Genomic DNA, 18667 nt, shown 5'->3' on the forward strand with positions numbered 1-18667 from the left:
ATCCTGATGAAAGTGCGGAAACATGACCACATCACACCAACTCTCAAATCCCTTCACTGGCTTCCTGTTCCATTCAGGATTTAATTCAAAATCTCCCTACTAACTCACCAGTGCCTCCATGGAAATGCCCCCCTCTACCTCAAGGAACTGCTCACCCCCAAATCCTCCACACGACACCTCCGTTCCATACAGGCTAACCTCCTCCAACCTCCACGGACAAAGCTTCGAACAATAGTAGACTGGGCTTTCTGCTCCGCTGCTCCCAGTCTGTGGAACGCTCTCCCTGACCACCTGAGGGCACCTCAGACTGTGGATGCTTTTAAAAAAGGCTTAAAAACCCATCTTTTAAAAAAAGCCTTTCTATAGACATGCATGCTGGTTGTAGCTATTGGGCTGTTTCTAGTTTTATATTTTATTTATTTTTATTATTACTATTTTTTACACTGTGGCACTTTGAGGTTGTTTGCTCAACGTAAAGTGCTTATTACAAATAAAATCTATTATTATTATTATTACAGTCTGGCGTGCCATAAATCGATTAACGTGTACCCTGACTTAAATAGGTTGAAAAACGTATTCGGGTGTTATCATTTAGTGGACAATTCTACGGAATATGTACTGCACTGGGCAATCTACTCATAAAAGTTTCAATCAATCAATCAATGCCATGGGAGATTACGGAGTTTCACCTATTTGGGTTAAAGATATCCTTTGCAAACCAGTAATTATAGTCCGCAAATTATGTGTTGTTGTTAAGTGTCGGTGCTGTCTAGAACTCGGTAGAGTAACCATGCAATACTCTTCCATATCAGTAGGTGGCAGCCGGTAGATAATTGCTTTGTAGATGTCGGAAACAGCGGGAGGCAGAGTGAAGGTAAAAATGTGCCTAATGCTTAAACCAAAAACAAAAGGTGAGTGCTGCTAAAAAAAGCATTGAAGCTTAGGGAAACTAAAACTGAACTGGCTACAAAGTAAATAAAAACAGAACGCTGGACGACAGCAAAGACTTACTGTGGAGCAAAGACGGCGTCCACAAAGTACAACAACGAAGGATAAAAACAGCTGAAATATTCTTGATTGCTAAAACGAAATACATGCGGGAAATATCGCTCAAAGGAAGACATGAAACTGCTATGGGAAAATACCAAAAAAAAGGAGAAAAAGCCACCAAAATAGGAGCGCAAGACAAGAAATAAAACACTTCACACGGGAAAACAACTTCAAATAAGTCAGGGCGTAATGTGACAGGTCGTGATAGTACACCGACTTTGAGACAAGAGCCATATTGAGGCATGGTTGGTTATGGTTTAAAGTCACATCCAACAATTGCAACACATTTTTACTGTCAACTGAGTTAAATTGTTAAATTATTTCTGCTGGTGGTGTGCCTCTGGATTTTTTCAACGCAAAAAATATTGAAAAACACTGCTGTACTCAGCCTTGATTGCCAGTGTCTAGTTAATGATGTATGATGTGTATTATTGCAGTCTTGACTGTTCAAAATGTTTATTGTTACTTGTCAGCATTAAGCAACATATACGTAACTGTGTGAATGTTTTGGAGCATTCATACAATTGTTTTTTTACACCAAAATTAATCTATTCATTGTGTGAATGCTCCAAAGCATTCCCACATATTTTTTTTTTTATCTTCTTCTTCTCCAGATTTTGGCACGCTCTACCTTCCACATTTTTCATTTGATTCAAACCGTTACAACTTCAAGCTGTTCAGCTTTTTCGGGAATCGCAAGCTTTCCCTTGAAAAATTCCCAAAATTCTCAAATTTCTCAGAATTCCTGTTTTCACGAGACATTTTTCTCATTCAAAATGAATTGGCGATTTTTCTAACTTCCACCATTTCCACATTTTTCGACCAATTCAAACCATTCCATCTTCAACACATTCCATGTTACTACGTCAAGATTTTTCGACTGATTTGAAAAATTCCAACCATTCCACTTTCAACACATTCCACCATTCTGGAAATTCAAACAAACCTTTTTCCAAGTTCAAAAAAATTCCAGGATTTTTCAGAATTCCTGGTTTTCCAAGGCCCTATTTCAATCCTTTTTTCTGGCGACTACTCCTTCCACATTTTTCAACGCATTTCAACTGTTCCACCGTCGAAACATTCTTCTTAATCAGGACAAAAAACAAAGTTGTTTTTTAAAGTGGAAAATTTCCCGGTTTTCCCGAAATTGTAGGAATTCCGTAATACCTTTTCTCAATTCAACATTGTACTACCTCAAGATTTTTCGATCGATTTCAAAAATTCCAACCATTCCACCTTCAACATATTTCACCATTCGAGAAATTCAAACTACCCTTTTTCCAAGTTCAAAACAATTCCAGGATTTTCCAGAATTCCTGTGTTTCCAAAGCCCTATTTCTACCCTTTTTCCTGGCGACTAATCCTTCCACAGTTTTCAACGCATGTCAACCGTTCCACCGTCGAAGCATTCCTCTTAATCAGGAGAAAAAACAAAGTTGTTTTTTGAAGTGAAAAAATTCCCTGTTTTCCCGAAATTCCAAGAATTCCGTAATACCATATCTCAATTCAACATGTTACTACTTCAACATTTCTCGACCGATTTTTGAAAAATTCCAACACCAACCATTTCAACTCAATCAGACCATTCAAGTTTTTTACCATTTTCCCAAAATTTCCGCGCTTTTCCCAAAATCCCCAACTTTTTTGGAATGCGACATTCTTCAATGTTCCACAACTCCCACATTTTTCATCAAATTTAAACTGTTCCAACTTCAAAATATTCTGCCTGTTCAGGAATTCAATGCTCTACTTCAACAAATCTAAAAAATTCCAGGATATAAGTTCAACTTTAGCATCGGAGCATTCACACGTAATTCCTTCAGGAATTGCCTCATCTATGTCTTTCATGTGTAAAGCCGTGGAAATTAAAAGTGAGGAATATTATATTTGTATATTTTAATATAGTTCTGCAATTTTCAATCCAAATTTATTTAAAAAGCACCCTAAAACAAACACAAAGCACCAAAGTTCTGTACAGGGGCCTCGCTTGTATACAATACACTTTTAAAATACAATTAAGAAACAATCAGAAAAATTGCATATCGCCTTCAAATTATTATTATTTGAAATATTTTATCCTGGTAGTAGAATTCAGGGAATTGTTGCTTAATTATTAGGTCATGTTTAGTTGGATATTAGTTCTCTTACCTTTTTAATATTCTTTGACAGCTTGAAGGTTGGACTCGCCCTTTTTGCTTTGGTTGTGTTGGTGGCTGACATTGTTGGCGCAGATCGATATTTTACAAGAAGGAAGTGTGAATGTTGTTCCTGGATGAGCTTCCTTTTTGCCTAATGATGCTATTATTCAGCAAGAAGAGACATTACTGTCCTTGTCCGCCAACTCTGTAGAGGGAAGAACAAAGCATGTTAATATTTACACAAAAGTGATGTTTCCCTGTATGATCCAATAAGAAGTCCACAAAGTACTTATAAAAAAAGTTCTTACAAATTCTGCAGAGCCTCAGTCCTTGGCAAAGTTGTCCGTGTTCTGGGAGTTCTTCAGCATTTCAGTGAGTCTTAAGCTCACAAATCCATCCTGATCCCTGTTGAGAAGGATTGCAAAAAAATGTGCTGAACAAATCCTGCTGTTTCATAACAATATACAGAGGAAAAACAACGCTTAATTAGGGGGTGGACAGAGCCACCACAGTATTGATACCAAGCGGAGTATCAGTATCAGATTGATACTCGTAATCTCTTCTATGTGCTGTGCTGTCCCATCCCCAAAAGTCAAAATGATCAGTATTTCTATCAGACAATGCCAATATTAAAATGTTTTATCTCTAAAAATTAATATGAAAGTATTATTTAAATAATATAGTAGTCCTCAATTACAGAATGATTAGCGGGGTGAATATTCCATTTCATTAATGGGTGTTGTTGATAAATGGCTTTGGCTTTGCTTAGTAGAGTTTTAACTTGCATTTACAGATGTAGCGACCAACTGTAGTTACTGACAGTGGTTTTTTGAAGTCTGCCTGAGCCCATGTGGTGATATCCTTTACTGATGAGGCTTTCTGATGCTGTACTGACTGAGGGATCGAAGGTCCGTAATATCATCGCTTACATGCAGTGATTTCTCCAGATTCTCTGAACCTTTTGTTGATATTATTGAACATAGATGGTGAAATCCCTAAATTCCTTGCAATAGCTCGTTGAGAAATGTTGTTCTTAAACTGTAAACGCATGTGTTTACAAAGTGGTGACCCTCGCCCCATCCTTGTTTGTGAACGACTGAACATATTTCGGAAGCTGCTTTTACACCCAATCATGGCACCCACCTGTTCTCAATCAGCCTGGTCACCTGTGGGATGTGCCAAATAAGTGTTTGATGAGCATTCCTCAACTTTCTCAGTATTTGTTTGCCACTCGTGCCAGCTTTTTTGAAACATGTTTCAGGCATCAAATTCCAAATATTTTGCAAAAAATGACAACGATTTCCAGTTCGAAAGTTAATTATCTTGTCTTTGCAGTCTATTCAATTGAATATATGTTGAAAAGGATTTGCTAATCATTGTATTCTGTTTTTATTTACGATTTACACAACGTGCAAACTGCACTGGTTTTGGGTTTTGTAAATAAAGAAGGTTAAAACATTGCCATGCAGCAATATGAAGAAAAGATAAGGTAAAAATATCACATATCATATGACCAAACATTTTTGACAATCCAAGCTTGATTGTAGCAATAGACGTTTTGTTTTATTAATGTGTGAAACTGATATCTAAACATGGTGTAGTTCCTCATCTAAATGCAAGTGCTCCTAAAGCAGGAATACAAATTCTGTTTTCCAACAAAATACACAATCTGGCAAGACAACAAACGCACTAAAGGTGTTTTTTGTTTTTTAATTTTCATTAAAAGCATTTTAGTCCTCTTTGCCTTTAATCCAAGTCGGCCCCATCAGCTCATGCTCATAGACTGGTTAGATTTAGTCTGGTAGCTGGTGTCAAAACCCCAACTATTTATATTTCAACAAAAGGAGGGTGTGCCTTGGCAAGGATGGTTCTGCCCTATTGTCGGGAAAAAACTGTTGAGATGCAAAACAGCAACCCTTTTTTCAATGCCGACGACAGTCATTAAAGTGGAATTTCCCCTTGTTAGCATTTACATATTGTAAGAGAGCGTTTTATAACGCTTACAACACGATGGCAAGATAAAGCCCTCCTGTCATTTGCGCACATGTTGCAAAAAGCCCCTTGTATGCCAGTGTGTACACTTTACATGAAATATTCAAATTGCTACCATTTGTGTCAGCTAATTTTGTCAAAAGAATGTACTCTAAGTCTCGAAAAAGTATTTCGGTAACACCTTCTTAAATCATTATCATTTGCAAATAGAACTTGAGAAGCACTACAGGAGGGCTCAGAACTCCGCCAGGTCCGATCTCTAAATAGTAAATACCGTATTTCCTTGAATTGCCGCCGGGGCGCTAATTAATTTAAACATCTTCTCACTCCTGCGCTTACCAAAGGCATGCGGTAAAAGTAAGCATGCGCTAATTATTTTAAAACCTCTTCTCACTCCGGCACTTACCAAAGGCATGCTGTAAAAATTTGAGTGTGATGTAAGCTTGGACCTCAAATCCTACTGAATAGCTCTTAAACGTCTTCCCTTTATGCGATTTCAAATTACCGGTATTGAAATCAGCCTCTTCCATTTTGAAAATGATGACAGGGGAAGTGTCACTCGTGACGTCACGAGTTTGACCAGGCGGTAATACTAAGCATGCGCTAATTATTTTGCAAAGCGAGTTTGACCCGGCAGTAATTCATACTATATGCGGTAATTCAAGGAAATACGGTAATCCCTTTCAACGAATCATGAATCCAAAAAATGATCGGGTTGAGCCCTCACATGTAATCAATCACTTGTTCCTTATCCAATTTCTGAGATTTTCTGAAAGTTTCCACAAAAGCTGACGATGCCTTTTGACACGTTTTAACTAACTAACCAACTTTAGCCTTTAATTGGGTCTACTATTCCTCTTCAATTATGGAAAGTACAATAATTTATATTATGCAGTAATTATTATTTGAATAATATTGGACCACATTATTGTTATTTTGAAGTAGCGCATGTGTTTAATTTAGTAATTTATTTTATTTATCCTGCACTTAAGTTACCACTAGTGTTGTGCCGATACCATTATTTTGATACTGGTACCAAAATGTATTTTGAAACTTTTGGTACTTTTCGATACTTTTCTAAATAAAGGCGACCACAAAAAATTGCATTATTGTCTTTTTTTTTTTTAACAAAAAAATCTTATCTATGGATAAGATATCTATGAATATCTATGAATATTTGATTAGTATTAGAAACGGCCCGCAGGCCGCAGCAGCCTGCTGCTGTTTTGCACGCACCAATACTCCATCAGTGTTGGCGCTAGGAATTTTCAAAATGGGGTCCCAGGGACCCCATCAAGTCATAAAAATTGCTCCCACAGAAACTTTTTGGGGGTCCCCCTTTTTTGTAACCGTTTTGAAAACAAATAATACATGTATGCATTAACCTGTTATATGTCACATTCAATAGTGTTTTGGAAAAAGGTTGTCATAAATGCTACTTAATTCATTAAAAAAAAAAATAACACAAAAGATAACACATTTTTATGGATATGTAGATTTATTCGGTTATAAAAATTAATATATATTTTTTTTAAATATATTTTCGGAATGTGTTTGTTGTATTTTTTGCCAAAGTAAGACAAAGAAAACAATCTGAAGGTGCCTTTAATTTTTTGTTTTAATGCCAGGATTTTAATAGACCGGCCCGCATGTGCACAGATTTTCCTCAAAGCGGCCCCTGAGCAAAAATGAGTTTAACAACCCTGCCTTAGAAGATGTTAGTCCTTTCATCCAAGAAGGTTTCATCAGTTCATGCGTACATACGTAAGAGTTGTAGTCTGAGAGGATGGTGCAGGATCTAAAATATTTGTCCTCTTCAAGAGGGGATATGTCCAGACATGGATGGTTTCACTCTATTGCGGTTCACAAAAAATTACCGCTGTTAAGGTTATGGTTTTAGGTGCACCTTTGACCACTGATAAACCGAATTGAACGCTCATGAGGGGGATTCCATCTTAACAACTGTTGTTGTGCTGGCACAGGTCTCACTTCATTGTATCTCAACAACTGTCGTTTTGTACCTGTTAAATAAATTATGTATACATTATCACACAACTCTTATGCTTAAGGGCCGTTGCTATAGTTATTATCAATTGTGCCGAAGTTGTACTTTTCTATCTGTGCAAAGGTACAGCTGGCAATCCAAAAGATTGCCAGTCGTCTTGTATCAGTGTTGTGTCCAGACTCGGCCTGCTGACTGCCAGGGCCGAACATCAAGCACCGTGACACAGACAAAGCAGAGACAGGGCGATATCATAAGTGTCAGCACATTTGCATTTCATTAATAGTCATATATTATGTCGAACTGGGGTTGTTGAGATTAGCCCCTTCCCTCAGCGACAGCCTCAGGGATATAACCAGGGACCTCCCAAATAAATAGAGGAAGCATGTGGGCAGGATTTTAGAGCCTAGTTTGGATCTGTATCTAAAGTACAGCCCAATAACGTCTCTCCTCATTGAGCCAAATTTAACTCTATCTTTGCATGATTCGTTGCTTCTTGTCTGTTTAATAGATGTCATCAGTGTTTGAACCTGACAGTACCACAATAGAGCAAATACATCCTTGTCTGGACATCTCCTCTCATTTTGAGGATACATACTTTAGACCATGATCCATCCTGTCAGACTTGATCTTTCTTATCAAAGTCTGTGAGCATGAAGTGAACCAAACTGTCATGAACAGTCACCTCTGCTGCCGCCTGGTCTTTGTTGCAGTGCCTGGTTTCTGGGTCACGGGGTGGAGCCACCTGATTCCCATTTCCTCCTAATTAAAGTAACTAATTGAGAAACAAGTTGCCTCTATATTTAAGCTATTATCATAAATATCTGATTTATAACACTGACAGACTTAGGTATGATCAAAATAGTATCAATCTCACGGAGACACGATTGCGTGACATAGAGAAAGGAATGACAGATCCCCTCCCCATCAACAACAATGCTAATCAAGCAGACTTTGGGAGAGCCAGCAACAATTACTTTGGGAACAATTATGATCAAGAAACTTCTATTGTTAAACCTGAATATAAGGAGGATGAGCTACAAGTTTTAGATGCTCTGCTAAACAGATCCAGCTTTAGCGGAACACTAAACATCACAAGAAATACAAACTACGTACATAATAAAACGATAACTTACTGTACAATGTCTGCTACTACTTCGATGATGACTAATAGGATGTCCTTATCTTCCCGTTTAGATGAAGAAATAATTAATTAACTCTTAGGTTGCGTGTGTTTGTCTCCATCTCCGGTTAAAAATTGAATGTCACAGATGAACAACTTCTAGATTTATGGCTAAATCCTCCAATTATCCAGATGTGAGGCATGCTTTATAATCTAGAACAAGGGTATCGAACTCATTTTAGCTCAGGGGCCGCATGGAAGAAAATCTATTCCCATGTGGGCCGTGATGGTAAAATCATGGCATGATAACTTCAAAATAAAGACAACTTCAGGTCATTTTCTTTGTTTTACTTTGGCCAAAAATAGAACAAGCACATTCAGAAAATAATCCTCATGGACAAAACACTTCAAATTTGTTGAAAACTCTTGAGGAAATTGGTGCAGTTTCAAAAACACAATGACCTTAGATTTGGTCTCAGTGTATCCACAAAGCCAGGATTCGACTTTAAGTCACAGTCTTTCTGGGATTGAACAAAAACACAACATGGAAACTCTTCTAGGTATCAATACCTCCTTTGTCATGTCCATGTGTCAATCCAGAGATAACTCAACAAACTGTAAGAAACGCAGGTGAAAACTATTCAAAAGGGTTTAGTTCACTTTTCTCGTGTTTGACGGATATTTAGGGACAACGAGGGTGCCAAACGACGATGTGCTCGAAGCAGAAGACATAAAACGGCAGGATTTAAGTTTCGTGAGGGTGGGTTACCATTAATTGATTAACATGGACACCGACTTAAACAAGTTGAAAAACTAATTGGGGTGTTACCATTTAGTGGTCAATTGTTCGGAATATGTACTGAACTGTGCAATCTACCAATAAAAACTTTAATCAATCAAAGAGGAGGAGTCACAGTCCCCCTTTACTGTGTCCTCTTGCTTGGTATAAACCGTTTTCTTGTCTAACAGAATTGCTACTGTGCCATCCAGTGGACACATTTAAAACAGAAGTTTCTTCCGTTCAAAAAAGGAAAAAAGCAGCTCACTTTTATATTTGGCAAACTCATCACGCGGGCCGGATAAAACCTGTTTGTGGGCCTGGTCCGTTCCTCGGGCTTTACGTTTGACACCACTGATCTAGAATGTGGAGGGGGGCGTGGGCTGCGGGCCTTCAGCGAAGCGGTGTGTGCCAGGACTGGCTTCGAAATCAGCGACTGGTGCGTAGATGGCCCACTTGGGCCTAGTTATCTAATCACCTGTCGCTCTGTTAAAAGGCAGCAGCCGGGAGTTGTTGGAGCTGCAGTAAGAGGGCGAGCGAGAGGGAGAAACCAACAGATACTGCTGAAAAGCAATCTGAAGAACATTATTGAAAAATAAAAGTCTATTGTACCCATGAAACGGGCTTGGTGGTCTGGAGGACCCACCGGAAGAGAGCTTCCACATAGAATATCTGACAGGCCGAGTCGGGATGATGCGGGAGCAGTAAGACATCGCAGCCGGCTCACAGTAAAGCAACCGAGGGGTACGTCGCTGGGTGTTATCGATCCGCTGCTAAAAAATAGTTGGTCTGCGTTTGCGCTTGTAATAACATCATGGCTAATACTTGGTTAAGTAATTGTTGGTGGGTTTTAGATGGTTATTTAGAGGGTTATTTAGAGAGACAGACTATTTATGTATTTGTTTGTTTACGACTTAGAATCCACAAAAAAAAAACGTGTTCATACCTTATATAAGGAATGTAAATTATAGACAGCACATCCCTCTCTAATTTTCGCACATTTCCAGTATGACTGTTCTGATAGTATGGTCAGAGGGCAGAAGTGTTATTCCAGTGCCGTCAACCTATGGAAATTAACGACAACGTTCGGAGCAGAATATTTAAAATGGCATTTTTTGATGTTTAGACGGTATTTTCACAAAATTTACAGATTGTAAAGAAATACAATTGGATATGGTTTAATGCAGTGGTTTTCAAAAGAGGGTACGTGTATCCCTGGGGGTACTTGAAGGTATGCCAAGGGGGTACGTGAGATTTTTTTCAAATATTCTAAAAATAGCAACAATTCAAAAATTCTTTATAAATATATTTATTAAATAATACTTCAACAAAATATGAATGTAAGTTCATAAACTGTGAAAAGAAATGCAACAATGCAATATTCAGTGTTGACAGCTAGATTTTTTTGTGGACATGTTCCATAAATATTGATGTTAAGGATTTCTTTTTTTGTGAAGAAATGTTTAGAATGAAGTTCATGAATCCAGATGTATCTCTATTACAATCCCCAAAGAGGGCACTTTAAGTTGATGATTACTTCTATGTGTAGAAATCTTTATTTATAATTCAATCACTTGTTTATTTTTCAACAAGTTTTTAGTTATTTTTACATCTTTTTTCCAAATAGTTCAAGAAAGACCACTACAAATGAGCAATATTTTGCACTGTTATACAATTTAATAAATCAGAAACTGATGACATTGTGCTGTATTTTGCTTCTTTATCTCTTTTTTTCAACCAAAAATGCTTTGCTCTGATTAGGGGGTACTTGAATTAAAAAAATGTTCACATGGGGTAAATCACTGAAAAAAGGTTGAGAACCACTGGTTTAATGGATACAATGAAACATAATTAAGCATATGAAGTCAACTTGTTTTTCCACTCTACTGGTACTTCAAGCTCTGCAGTCCATTTATTCGGTGCCAGTAAATTCCTGATGGTTCACCCTTCCAATTGTGTTTATCGCCTCTCCTTTGGCTCCATTCATGTTTCACGTTTTATTTGCCGTGTGTCCTGAATCCGCTGTTGTTCACATTGATGACCCATGACTGCTGCGCCAGGTCCACTGCTAACCGCATTGTGAAGTATGCAGACGACACGACAGTAGTGGACCTCATCCGCGACAATAACGACATGGACTACAGGGAGGAGGTGAAACATCCGGTTGACTGGTGCAGAACCAACAACCTGGTCCTGAACGTCTACAAGACCAAGGAGATCATTGTTGACATCAGGAAGCACCAGTCCAGCCACGCTCCAGTCTTCATCAACGGCACAGTGGTGGAGATGGTAAGCAGCACCAAGTTTCTGGGGGTCCAGATCACTGACAATATAACCTGGTCCCTACTTGTAAAAAGAGCTCAGCAGCACATGCACGTTTTGCGTCGGATGAAAAGAGCACAGCTCCCTTCCCCCCATTCTCACCACATTCTACAGAGGCACTATAGAAAGCCTGCTGACCAACAGCTTCTTTGTCTGGACTGGAGCCTGCAATGCCTCAGACTGGAAGTCTCTCCAGAGAGTGGTGAAGACTGCGGAAAAGATTATCAGGACGCCTCTTCCTCCTATCCAGGTGATCGCAAAAAGTCGCTGCCTGACCAGGGCTCAGAAAATCTGCAAAGACTACTCCCACCCCCACCACTCTAGGAAGAGGTTCCGCAGCCTCCGTAGCAGAACCCCCAGGTTCTGTAACAGCTTCTTCCTTCAGACCGTAAGACTCTTGAACGCATCAAAATAATCCCCTCAACTCCCCCCAAAATGGATTAACTCGCTGGAATAAAAAATACAATATAACATACATCCATAAACCTGGATGCATATGAAAAAGTGCAATGTATTTATCTGTACAGTAATTTATTTATTTCTATCTACACTTTATTGCTTTTTTTTTTTTATCCTGCACTTCCAAGAGCCAATGCAACAAAATTCCGTTCTTTTTTGTACTGTAAAGTTCAAATATGAATGACAATAAAAAGGAAGTCCAAGTCTAAGTCTGAGTCTAAGTCTTAACAGTTTCCTCCGTACACCTTTTGTGTGTTTTCCCTTCTGTGCATCCTTAGGTATTTTTTCTTCACTCCTTTTTGAGTGCACTTTTATTAATATTCTTATTATTTCTTCTCTGCTTTAGGGTCCTACTAACTACGGCAAAGCAGATCATGACAGAAATATCTCCTAAGATGATCTAAACCAGGGGTCACCAACCTTTTTGAAAACAATTAATGTGATTAATGTGAAGGGCTACCAGTTTGATACACACTTAAATAAATTGCCACAAATAACCAATTTGCTCAATTTACCTTTAATAAATAAATCTATATATATCTATATGAAAAAATGGGTATATCTGTCTGTCATTCCGTCGTACATTTTTTTTTCCTTTTACAGAAGGTGTTTTGTAAAGAATAAATGATGGAAAAAAACACTTAACTTGAACGGTTTAAAAGAGGAGAAAACAGGGAAAAAATGAAAATTAAATTTTGAAACATAGTTTATCTTCAATTTCGACTCTTTAAAATTCAGAATTCAACCGAAAAAAGAAGACAAAAACTAGCTAATTCGAATCTTTTTGAAAAAATTAAAATAAGAATTTATGGAACATCATTAGTAATTTTTCCTGATGAAGATTAATTTTAGAATTTTGATGACATGTTTTAAATAGGTTAAAATCCAATCTGCATTTTGTTAGAATATATAACAAATTGGACCAAGCTATATTTCTAATCATTATTTCTTGTAGATTTTACAGAACAACATTTTTAAAAGAAATTCAAAAATAAGATTTACATTTGATTCTACAGATTTTCTAGATTTGCCAGAATATTTTTTTTGAATTTGAATCATAATAAGTTTGAAGATATATTTCACAAATATTCTTTGTCGAAAAAACAGATGCTAAAATGAAGAATTTAATTAAAATGTATTTATTATTCTTTACAATAGAAAAAATTAATTTACTTGAACATTGATTTAAATTGTCAGGAAAGAAGAGGAAGGAGTTTAAAAGGTAAAATGTTATATGTGTTTAAAAATCCTAAAATAATTTTTAAGGTTGCATTTTTTCTCTAAAATTGTCTTTCTGAAAGTTATACGAAGCAAAGTAAAAAAATTAATGGAATTATTTAAACAAGTGAAGATCAAGTCTTTAAAATATTTTCTTGGATTTTCAAATTCTATTTGAGTTTTGTCTCTCTTAGAATTGTCGAGCAAAGCGAGACCAGCTTGCTCTTAAATAAATACAATAAAAAAAAATTGAGGCAGCTCACTGGTAAGTGCTGCTATTTGAACTATTTTTATAACAGGCCAGCGGGCGACTCCTCTGGTCCTTACGACCTGGTGCCCGCGGGCACCGCGTTGGTGACCCCCTGATCTAAACAGACCGGTTGTGATGGATTGAATGCCCTGAGAATACAGTGATCTGATATTATATATATTATAATATTTACAAGCATGAATAGAGTATTGTATTTAGTCATGAGCTGTTATTAAGGTGTTAAAATACAGGGGGGGACATAGCCTTTATTTTAATTATATTATTCCCTTGTGTTTAGTGTTTTGGTTTTGTTCTTAGCACCACGTGTCTCCTTTGCCTACTTTCCCTTTCTAGATGCAATATCTTTACACCGGCCTCTGTTTGGGCTACTGGGACTCATAGCGGTTGGCCATCCTTATCACTAATCAGTTCCCTTATTTATACCCGTCTCAAACAGGCTTGAGGGGTGGTCCATTGTTCACTACACGCAACTGTTTTGTTCGGCTTTATGCTACTCTCTAAAGTTTATGTTCATGTCTTGTTAATGACATTTAATTCTAGCCTTGTCCTCCGCGTTTTTGGACTGGCAAATACTGCCAGCATACAACAGGTGTCTTGGCTTTCATCAAAATCTGTTTCAAAATTAGCAATTGGCTATAATTTTATATATTTACATGTCAAACGGTCAATAATATGTAACATCCCCTTTTAAAAATAAACCATATCTGAATCAAAGTTCAGACCATATCTAAGGAAAACCGAAGCAATTTTTCCTGTAAAAAAATACTTTCATCAAACTAATCCATTCCAGACATCCAGAAATATTAACATAACACCTTTTTTTTTAATAGAAAAAATGGCTTACATGCGTAAAACATGGTGACTGTGTCTGACGACTTTAAGATATTTATTTAAACAGTGTACAGTTTCAAAATATATACTCTGTTACGCAGTGCGTTTCCCACCTAGGCCTTCAGTGATGTCCTACTTAGTCCGACTTCAATAAATACCTCTCAAAATACCATAATTTATGTCGCCACATGACCACGACTTGTAGAATACTACACAGACACACACTTTGCTCACTGCTGTGCTTTGAATCCACTCAATTTGTCAGTAGTGTACAAAAAGGGCTATTTTTTTGCGCAATTAAAAATCAATAAACCCTCATCGTATTGTCAAAACAAAAAATCATTGTGGAAAACATGTTGAATTTGAAAAAATTGATTTAAACTCACAATACCGCTCGTAGTTGGTTGATTTTGTCAGGCTTGCCCCTGACAGTTTGGTTGTGTTTTAGTTTTTCCTCTGCGTTTGTCTTTGTTTCCTGTCAGCGCTCCTATTTGGTCCGTTTCCTGTTTGTTTCCCTGAGTGCTGTGTCTCCCCAGCTGTGGCTGATTGGCACCTGGCCACACCTGGTGTCAATCAGCCAAGTACTATTTAAAGCTGCCTTCCCCTCCAGTCAGTGCTGGATTATTGTCACCAGTACCTGTCAATGTCAGTAATGCTTGTCATAGAACCTGTAGCTGTTTGCAGCGTGCTGTCTTTTTGTTGCTAGTTCCTGTTTGCTGGATCTTTTCTCCCGTTTTCCAGTTTGGTTGTTCCTAGTTCTTGGTTTGTGTTTTTTCATTTCTAAAGATTAAATCATGTTTTCCTACGCAATGCCTGCCGCCTTCTCTGCATTTTGGGGTTCGTCACAAACTCACTCTGACAGATTTGAGTTGAAGTGGCAGGCAAACCATTATATTTGCCAGCTAATAAACGTTTTGCTCTGCTACTTTGTTGGTTAAAAAAGTCAGTGCCGCTGATTTCTCCGCTGGCCGGGTATGGCTCTCGCGCCACTTTTGTAAATCACAACTTGTGATTGGATACTTGGGAGTGAAACATGAGTATCCATTCGCAGTCACGTTCAAAGTAAGGCTACTGTCAACAACTTGTGATCTGATTGGCTATCGCAACTGTCTGTTAATTGAATGCTCTTTGTTCGTTAAACTGCACAGCTGCCAGAATTCTGATTGGATATAAGCTCTAACTTGAAAGAGCAATGCTGGAGCTTAATATGACATGAAGAGAATATGATGAATATTTGTATATATTTATGTAAAGTCAATTAAAATTACATTTTATTAATTAACGATCATGAATGATGTTAGGCCAGCAGAGAAGACCTTACTGACCCTGACGGCACACCACTGCTGTTACTTTTAGAGAGTGTGGGTGTGATTATTCTTAAGAGGTTTTCAGCTAGATGTTAGCTGTTTCTTTGCATAGTTCATAGAGGGATTAGTAAGTGTTCTACACCGATTAGCCTGAACACACAAACACAAAGTGACATAACATGAACAACATGGATTCATGATGTAAGAACATTATCAGTGATTACTTAAACTAGTATTGTACACACACTTCTTTTTTGATAACCAAATCTTTTGACTGATCCTGTCAATGAAAGAATGTATGTATTAATCTGATATTTTTCCAGTGAAGTTGGTACGTTGTGTAATACAGAATACATTGATTTGCAAATCCTTGTCAATTTATATTCAATTGAATAGACCGCAAAGACAAGACATTTAATGTTCGAACTGAGAAACTAAATTTTTTTGGGCAAATAATTATTAACTTAAGATTTAATGACAGCAACACATTGCAAAAAAGTTGGCATTTTTGCCACTGTGTTACATGGCCTTTTCTTTTAACAACACTTGATAAACGTTTGGAAACTGAGGAGATCAATTTTTGATGCTTTTCAGGTGGAATTCTTTAACATTCTTGCTTGATGTACAGCTTAAGTTGTTCAACAGTCCGGGATCTCCGTTGTCGTATTTTAGACATTTACAATGGGACTGTATCCCATTGGCACTACAGGCAGGCCAGTCTAGTACAGGCACTCTTTTACTATGAAGCCACGATGCATTGTCTTGCTGAAATAAGCAGGGGCGTCCATGATAACGTTGCTTGGATGGCAACACATTAATGGTGCCTTCACAGATATGTAAGTTACCCATGCCTTGGGCACCAATACACCCCCATACCATCACATATGCTGGTTTTTCAACTTTGAGCCTAGAACAATCCCGATAGTTCTTTTCGTCTTTGTTCTGGAGGACACGACGTCCAGAGTTTCCCAAAAATGTATTTGAAATGTTGACTCATCAGACCACAGAACACTTTTACACGTTGCATCAGTCCATCTTAGATGAGCTCGGGCCCAGCAAAGCCAGCGGCGTTTCTGGCTGTTGTTTATAAATGGCTTTGTCTTTGTAAAGTAGAGTTTTAACTTGGACTTACAGATGTAGCGACAAACTGTAGTTACTGACTGTGGTTTTCTGAAGTGTTCCTGAGCCCATGTGGTGATATCCTATACACACTGATGTCGCTTTGTGATGCAGTACTGCCTGAGGGATCAAAGGTCCGTAATATCATCGCTTATGTGCAGTGATCTCTCCAGATACTCTGAACCTTTTGATGATATTACGGACCGTAGATGGTAAAATCCCTAAATTCCTTGCAATTGCTTGTCGAGAAATGTTGTTCTAAAACTGTGGGTCAATTTGCTCACACATTTTTTCACAAAGCGGTGACCCTCGCCTCATCCTTGTTTGTGAATGACTGAGCATTTCATGGAAGCAGCTTTTACACTCAAATATGGCACCCACCTGTTCCCAATTAGCCTGTTCACCTGTGGGATGTTCCAAATAAGTGATTGATAACCTTTCCTCATCTTTCTCAATCTTTCTTGCCACTTGTATCAGCTTTTTTGAAACATGTTGCAGGCATCAAATTCCAAATGAGCTAATATTTGCCAAAAAATAACAGAGTTTTCCAGTTTGAACGTTAAGTATCTTGTCTTTGCAGTCTATTCAATTGAATATACAAACGCCGTTTCCATTTGAGTTGGGAAATTGTGTTACATGCAAATATAAACAGAATACAATGATTTGCAAATCATTTTCAAACCATATTCAGTTGAATATGCTACAAAGACAACATATTTGATGTTCAAACTGCTAAAAAAAAATTATGTTGCAAATAATCATTAACTTTAAAATTTGATGCCAGCAACACGTGACAAAGAAGTTGGGAAAGGTGGCAATACATACTAATAAAGTTGAGGTATGCTCATCAAACACTTATAAGGAACATCCCACAAGTGTGCAGGCTAATTGGGAACAGTTGGGTGCCATGATTGGGTATAAAAGTAGCTTCCATGCAATGCTAAGTAATTCACAAACAAGGATGGGGCGAGATGTCACCACTTTGTAAGCAAATTGTCGAGCAGTTTTAGAACAACATTTCTCAACGAGCTATTGCAAGGAATTTAGGGATTTTACCATCTACGGTCCGTAAAATCATCAAAAAGTTCAGAGAATCTGGAGAAATCACTGCACGTAAGCGATGATATTACGGACTTTTGATTTTTCAGGCGGTACAGCATCAAAAACCGACATCAGTGTGCAAAGGATATCACCGCATGAGCTCAGGAACACTTCATAGAAACACTGTCAGAAACTACAGTTGGTCGCTACATCTGTAAGTGCAAGTTAAAACTCTACTATGCAAAGCCAAACCCATTTATTAACAATATCCTGAAACGCCGCTGGGTTGGCTGGGCCCGAGCTCATCTGAGATGAACTGATGCAAAGTGGAAAGGTGTTCTGTGGTCTGACGAGTCCACATTCCAAATTATATTTGGAAACAGAGGATGTGGTGTCCTCCAGAACAAAGAGGAAAATAACCATTCGGATTGTTATAGGCGCAAAGTTCAAAAGCCAGCATCTGTGATGGTATGGGGGTGTATGAGTGCCCAAGGCATGGGTAACTTACACATCTGTGAAGACACCATTAATGCTGAAAGGTCCATACAGGTTTTGGAGCAACATATGTTGTCATCCAATGAACGTTATCATGGACATCCCTGCTTATTTCAGCAAGACAAGTGTTACAACAGCGTGGCTTCGTAAAAAAAGAGTGCGGGTACTTTCCTGGCCCGCCTGCAGTCCATACCTGTCTCCCATCGAAAATGTGTGGCACATTATGAAGCGTAAAATTCGACAGCGGAGACCCCGGACTGTTGAACGACTGAAGCTCAACATAAAACAAGAATGGGAAAGAATTCTACTTTCAAAGCTTCAACAATTAGTTTTCTCAGTTCCCAAACGTTTATTGAGTGTTGTTAAAAGAAAAGGTGATGTAACACAGTGGTGAACATGCCCTTTCCCAACTACTTTGTCACCTGTTGCTGGCATCAAATTCTAAAGTTAATGATTATTTGCAAAACAAAAAATATTTATCAGTTTTAACATCAAATATGTTGTCTTTGTAGTATATTCAA

General features: G+C 37.9%; 1 protein-coding gene across 2 annotated transcripts in view; it reads right to left on the minus strand.

Annotated features, from left to right (window-relative positions):
- Window positions 1–18667, minus strand: part of LOC133536432 (phosphatidylinositol 4-phosphate 5-kinase type-1 beta-like) — a 38442-nt gene that overhangs the window by 15625 nt on the left and 4150 nt on the right. For both annotated transcript variants that reach the window (XM_061876952.1, XM_061876951.1), the window contains exons 2-3: window positions 3497–3593; window positions 3199–3393 (exon numbers count right to left, since the gene is read on the minus strand). In XM_061876952.1, coding sequence (XP_061732936.1) covers window positions 3199–3270 — 72 coding nt within the window. In that variant the 5' untranslated portion in view covers window positions 3271–3393; window positions 3497–3593. The remainder of the gene's footprint in view (window positions 1–3198; window positions 3394–3496; window positions 3594–18667) is intronic.

Source organism: Nerophis ophidion, linkage group LG17 (assembly GCF_033978795.1).
Source record: "Nerophis ophidion isolate RoL-2023_Sa linkage group LG17, RoL_Noph_v1.0, whole genome shotgun sequence".
Taxonomy (NCBI): domain Eukaryota; kingdom Metazoa; phylum Chordata; class Actinopteri; order Syngnathiformes; family Syngnathidae; genus Nerophis; species Nerophis ophidion.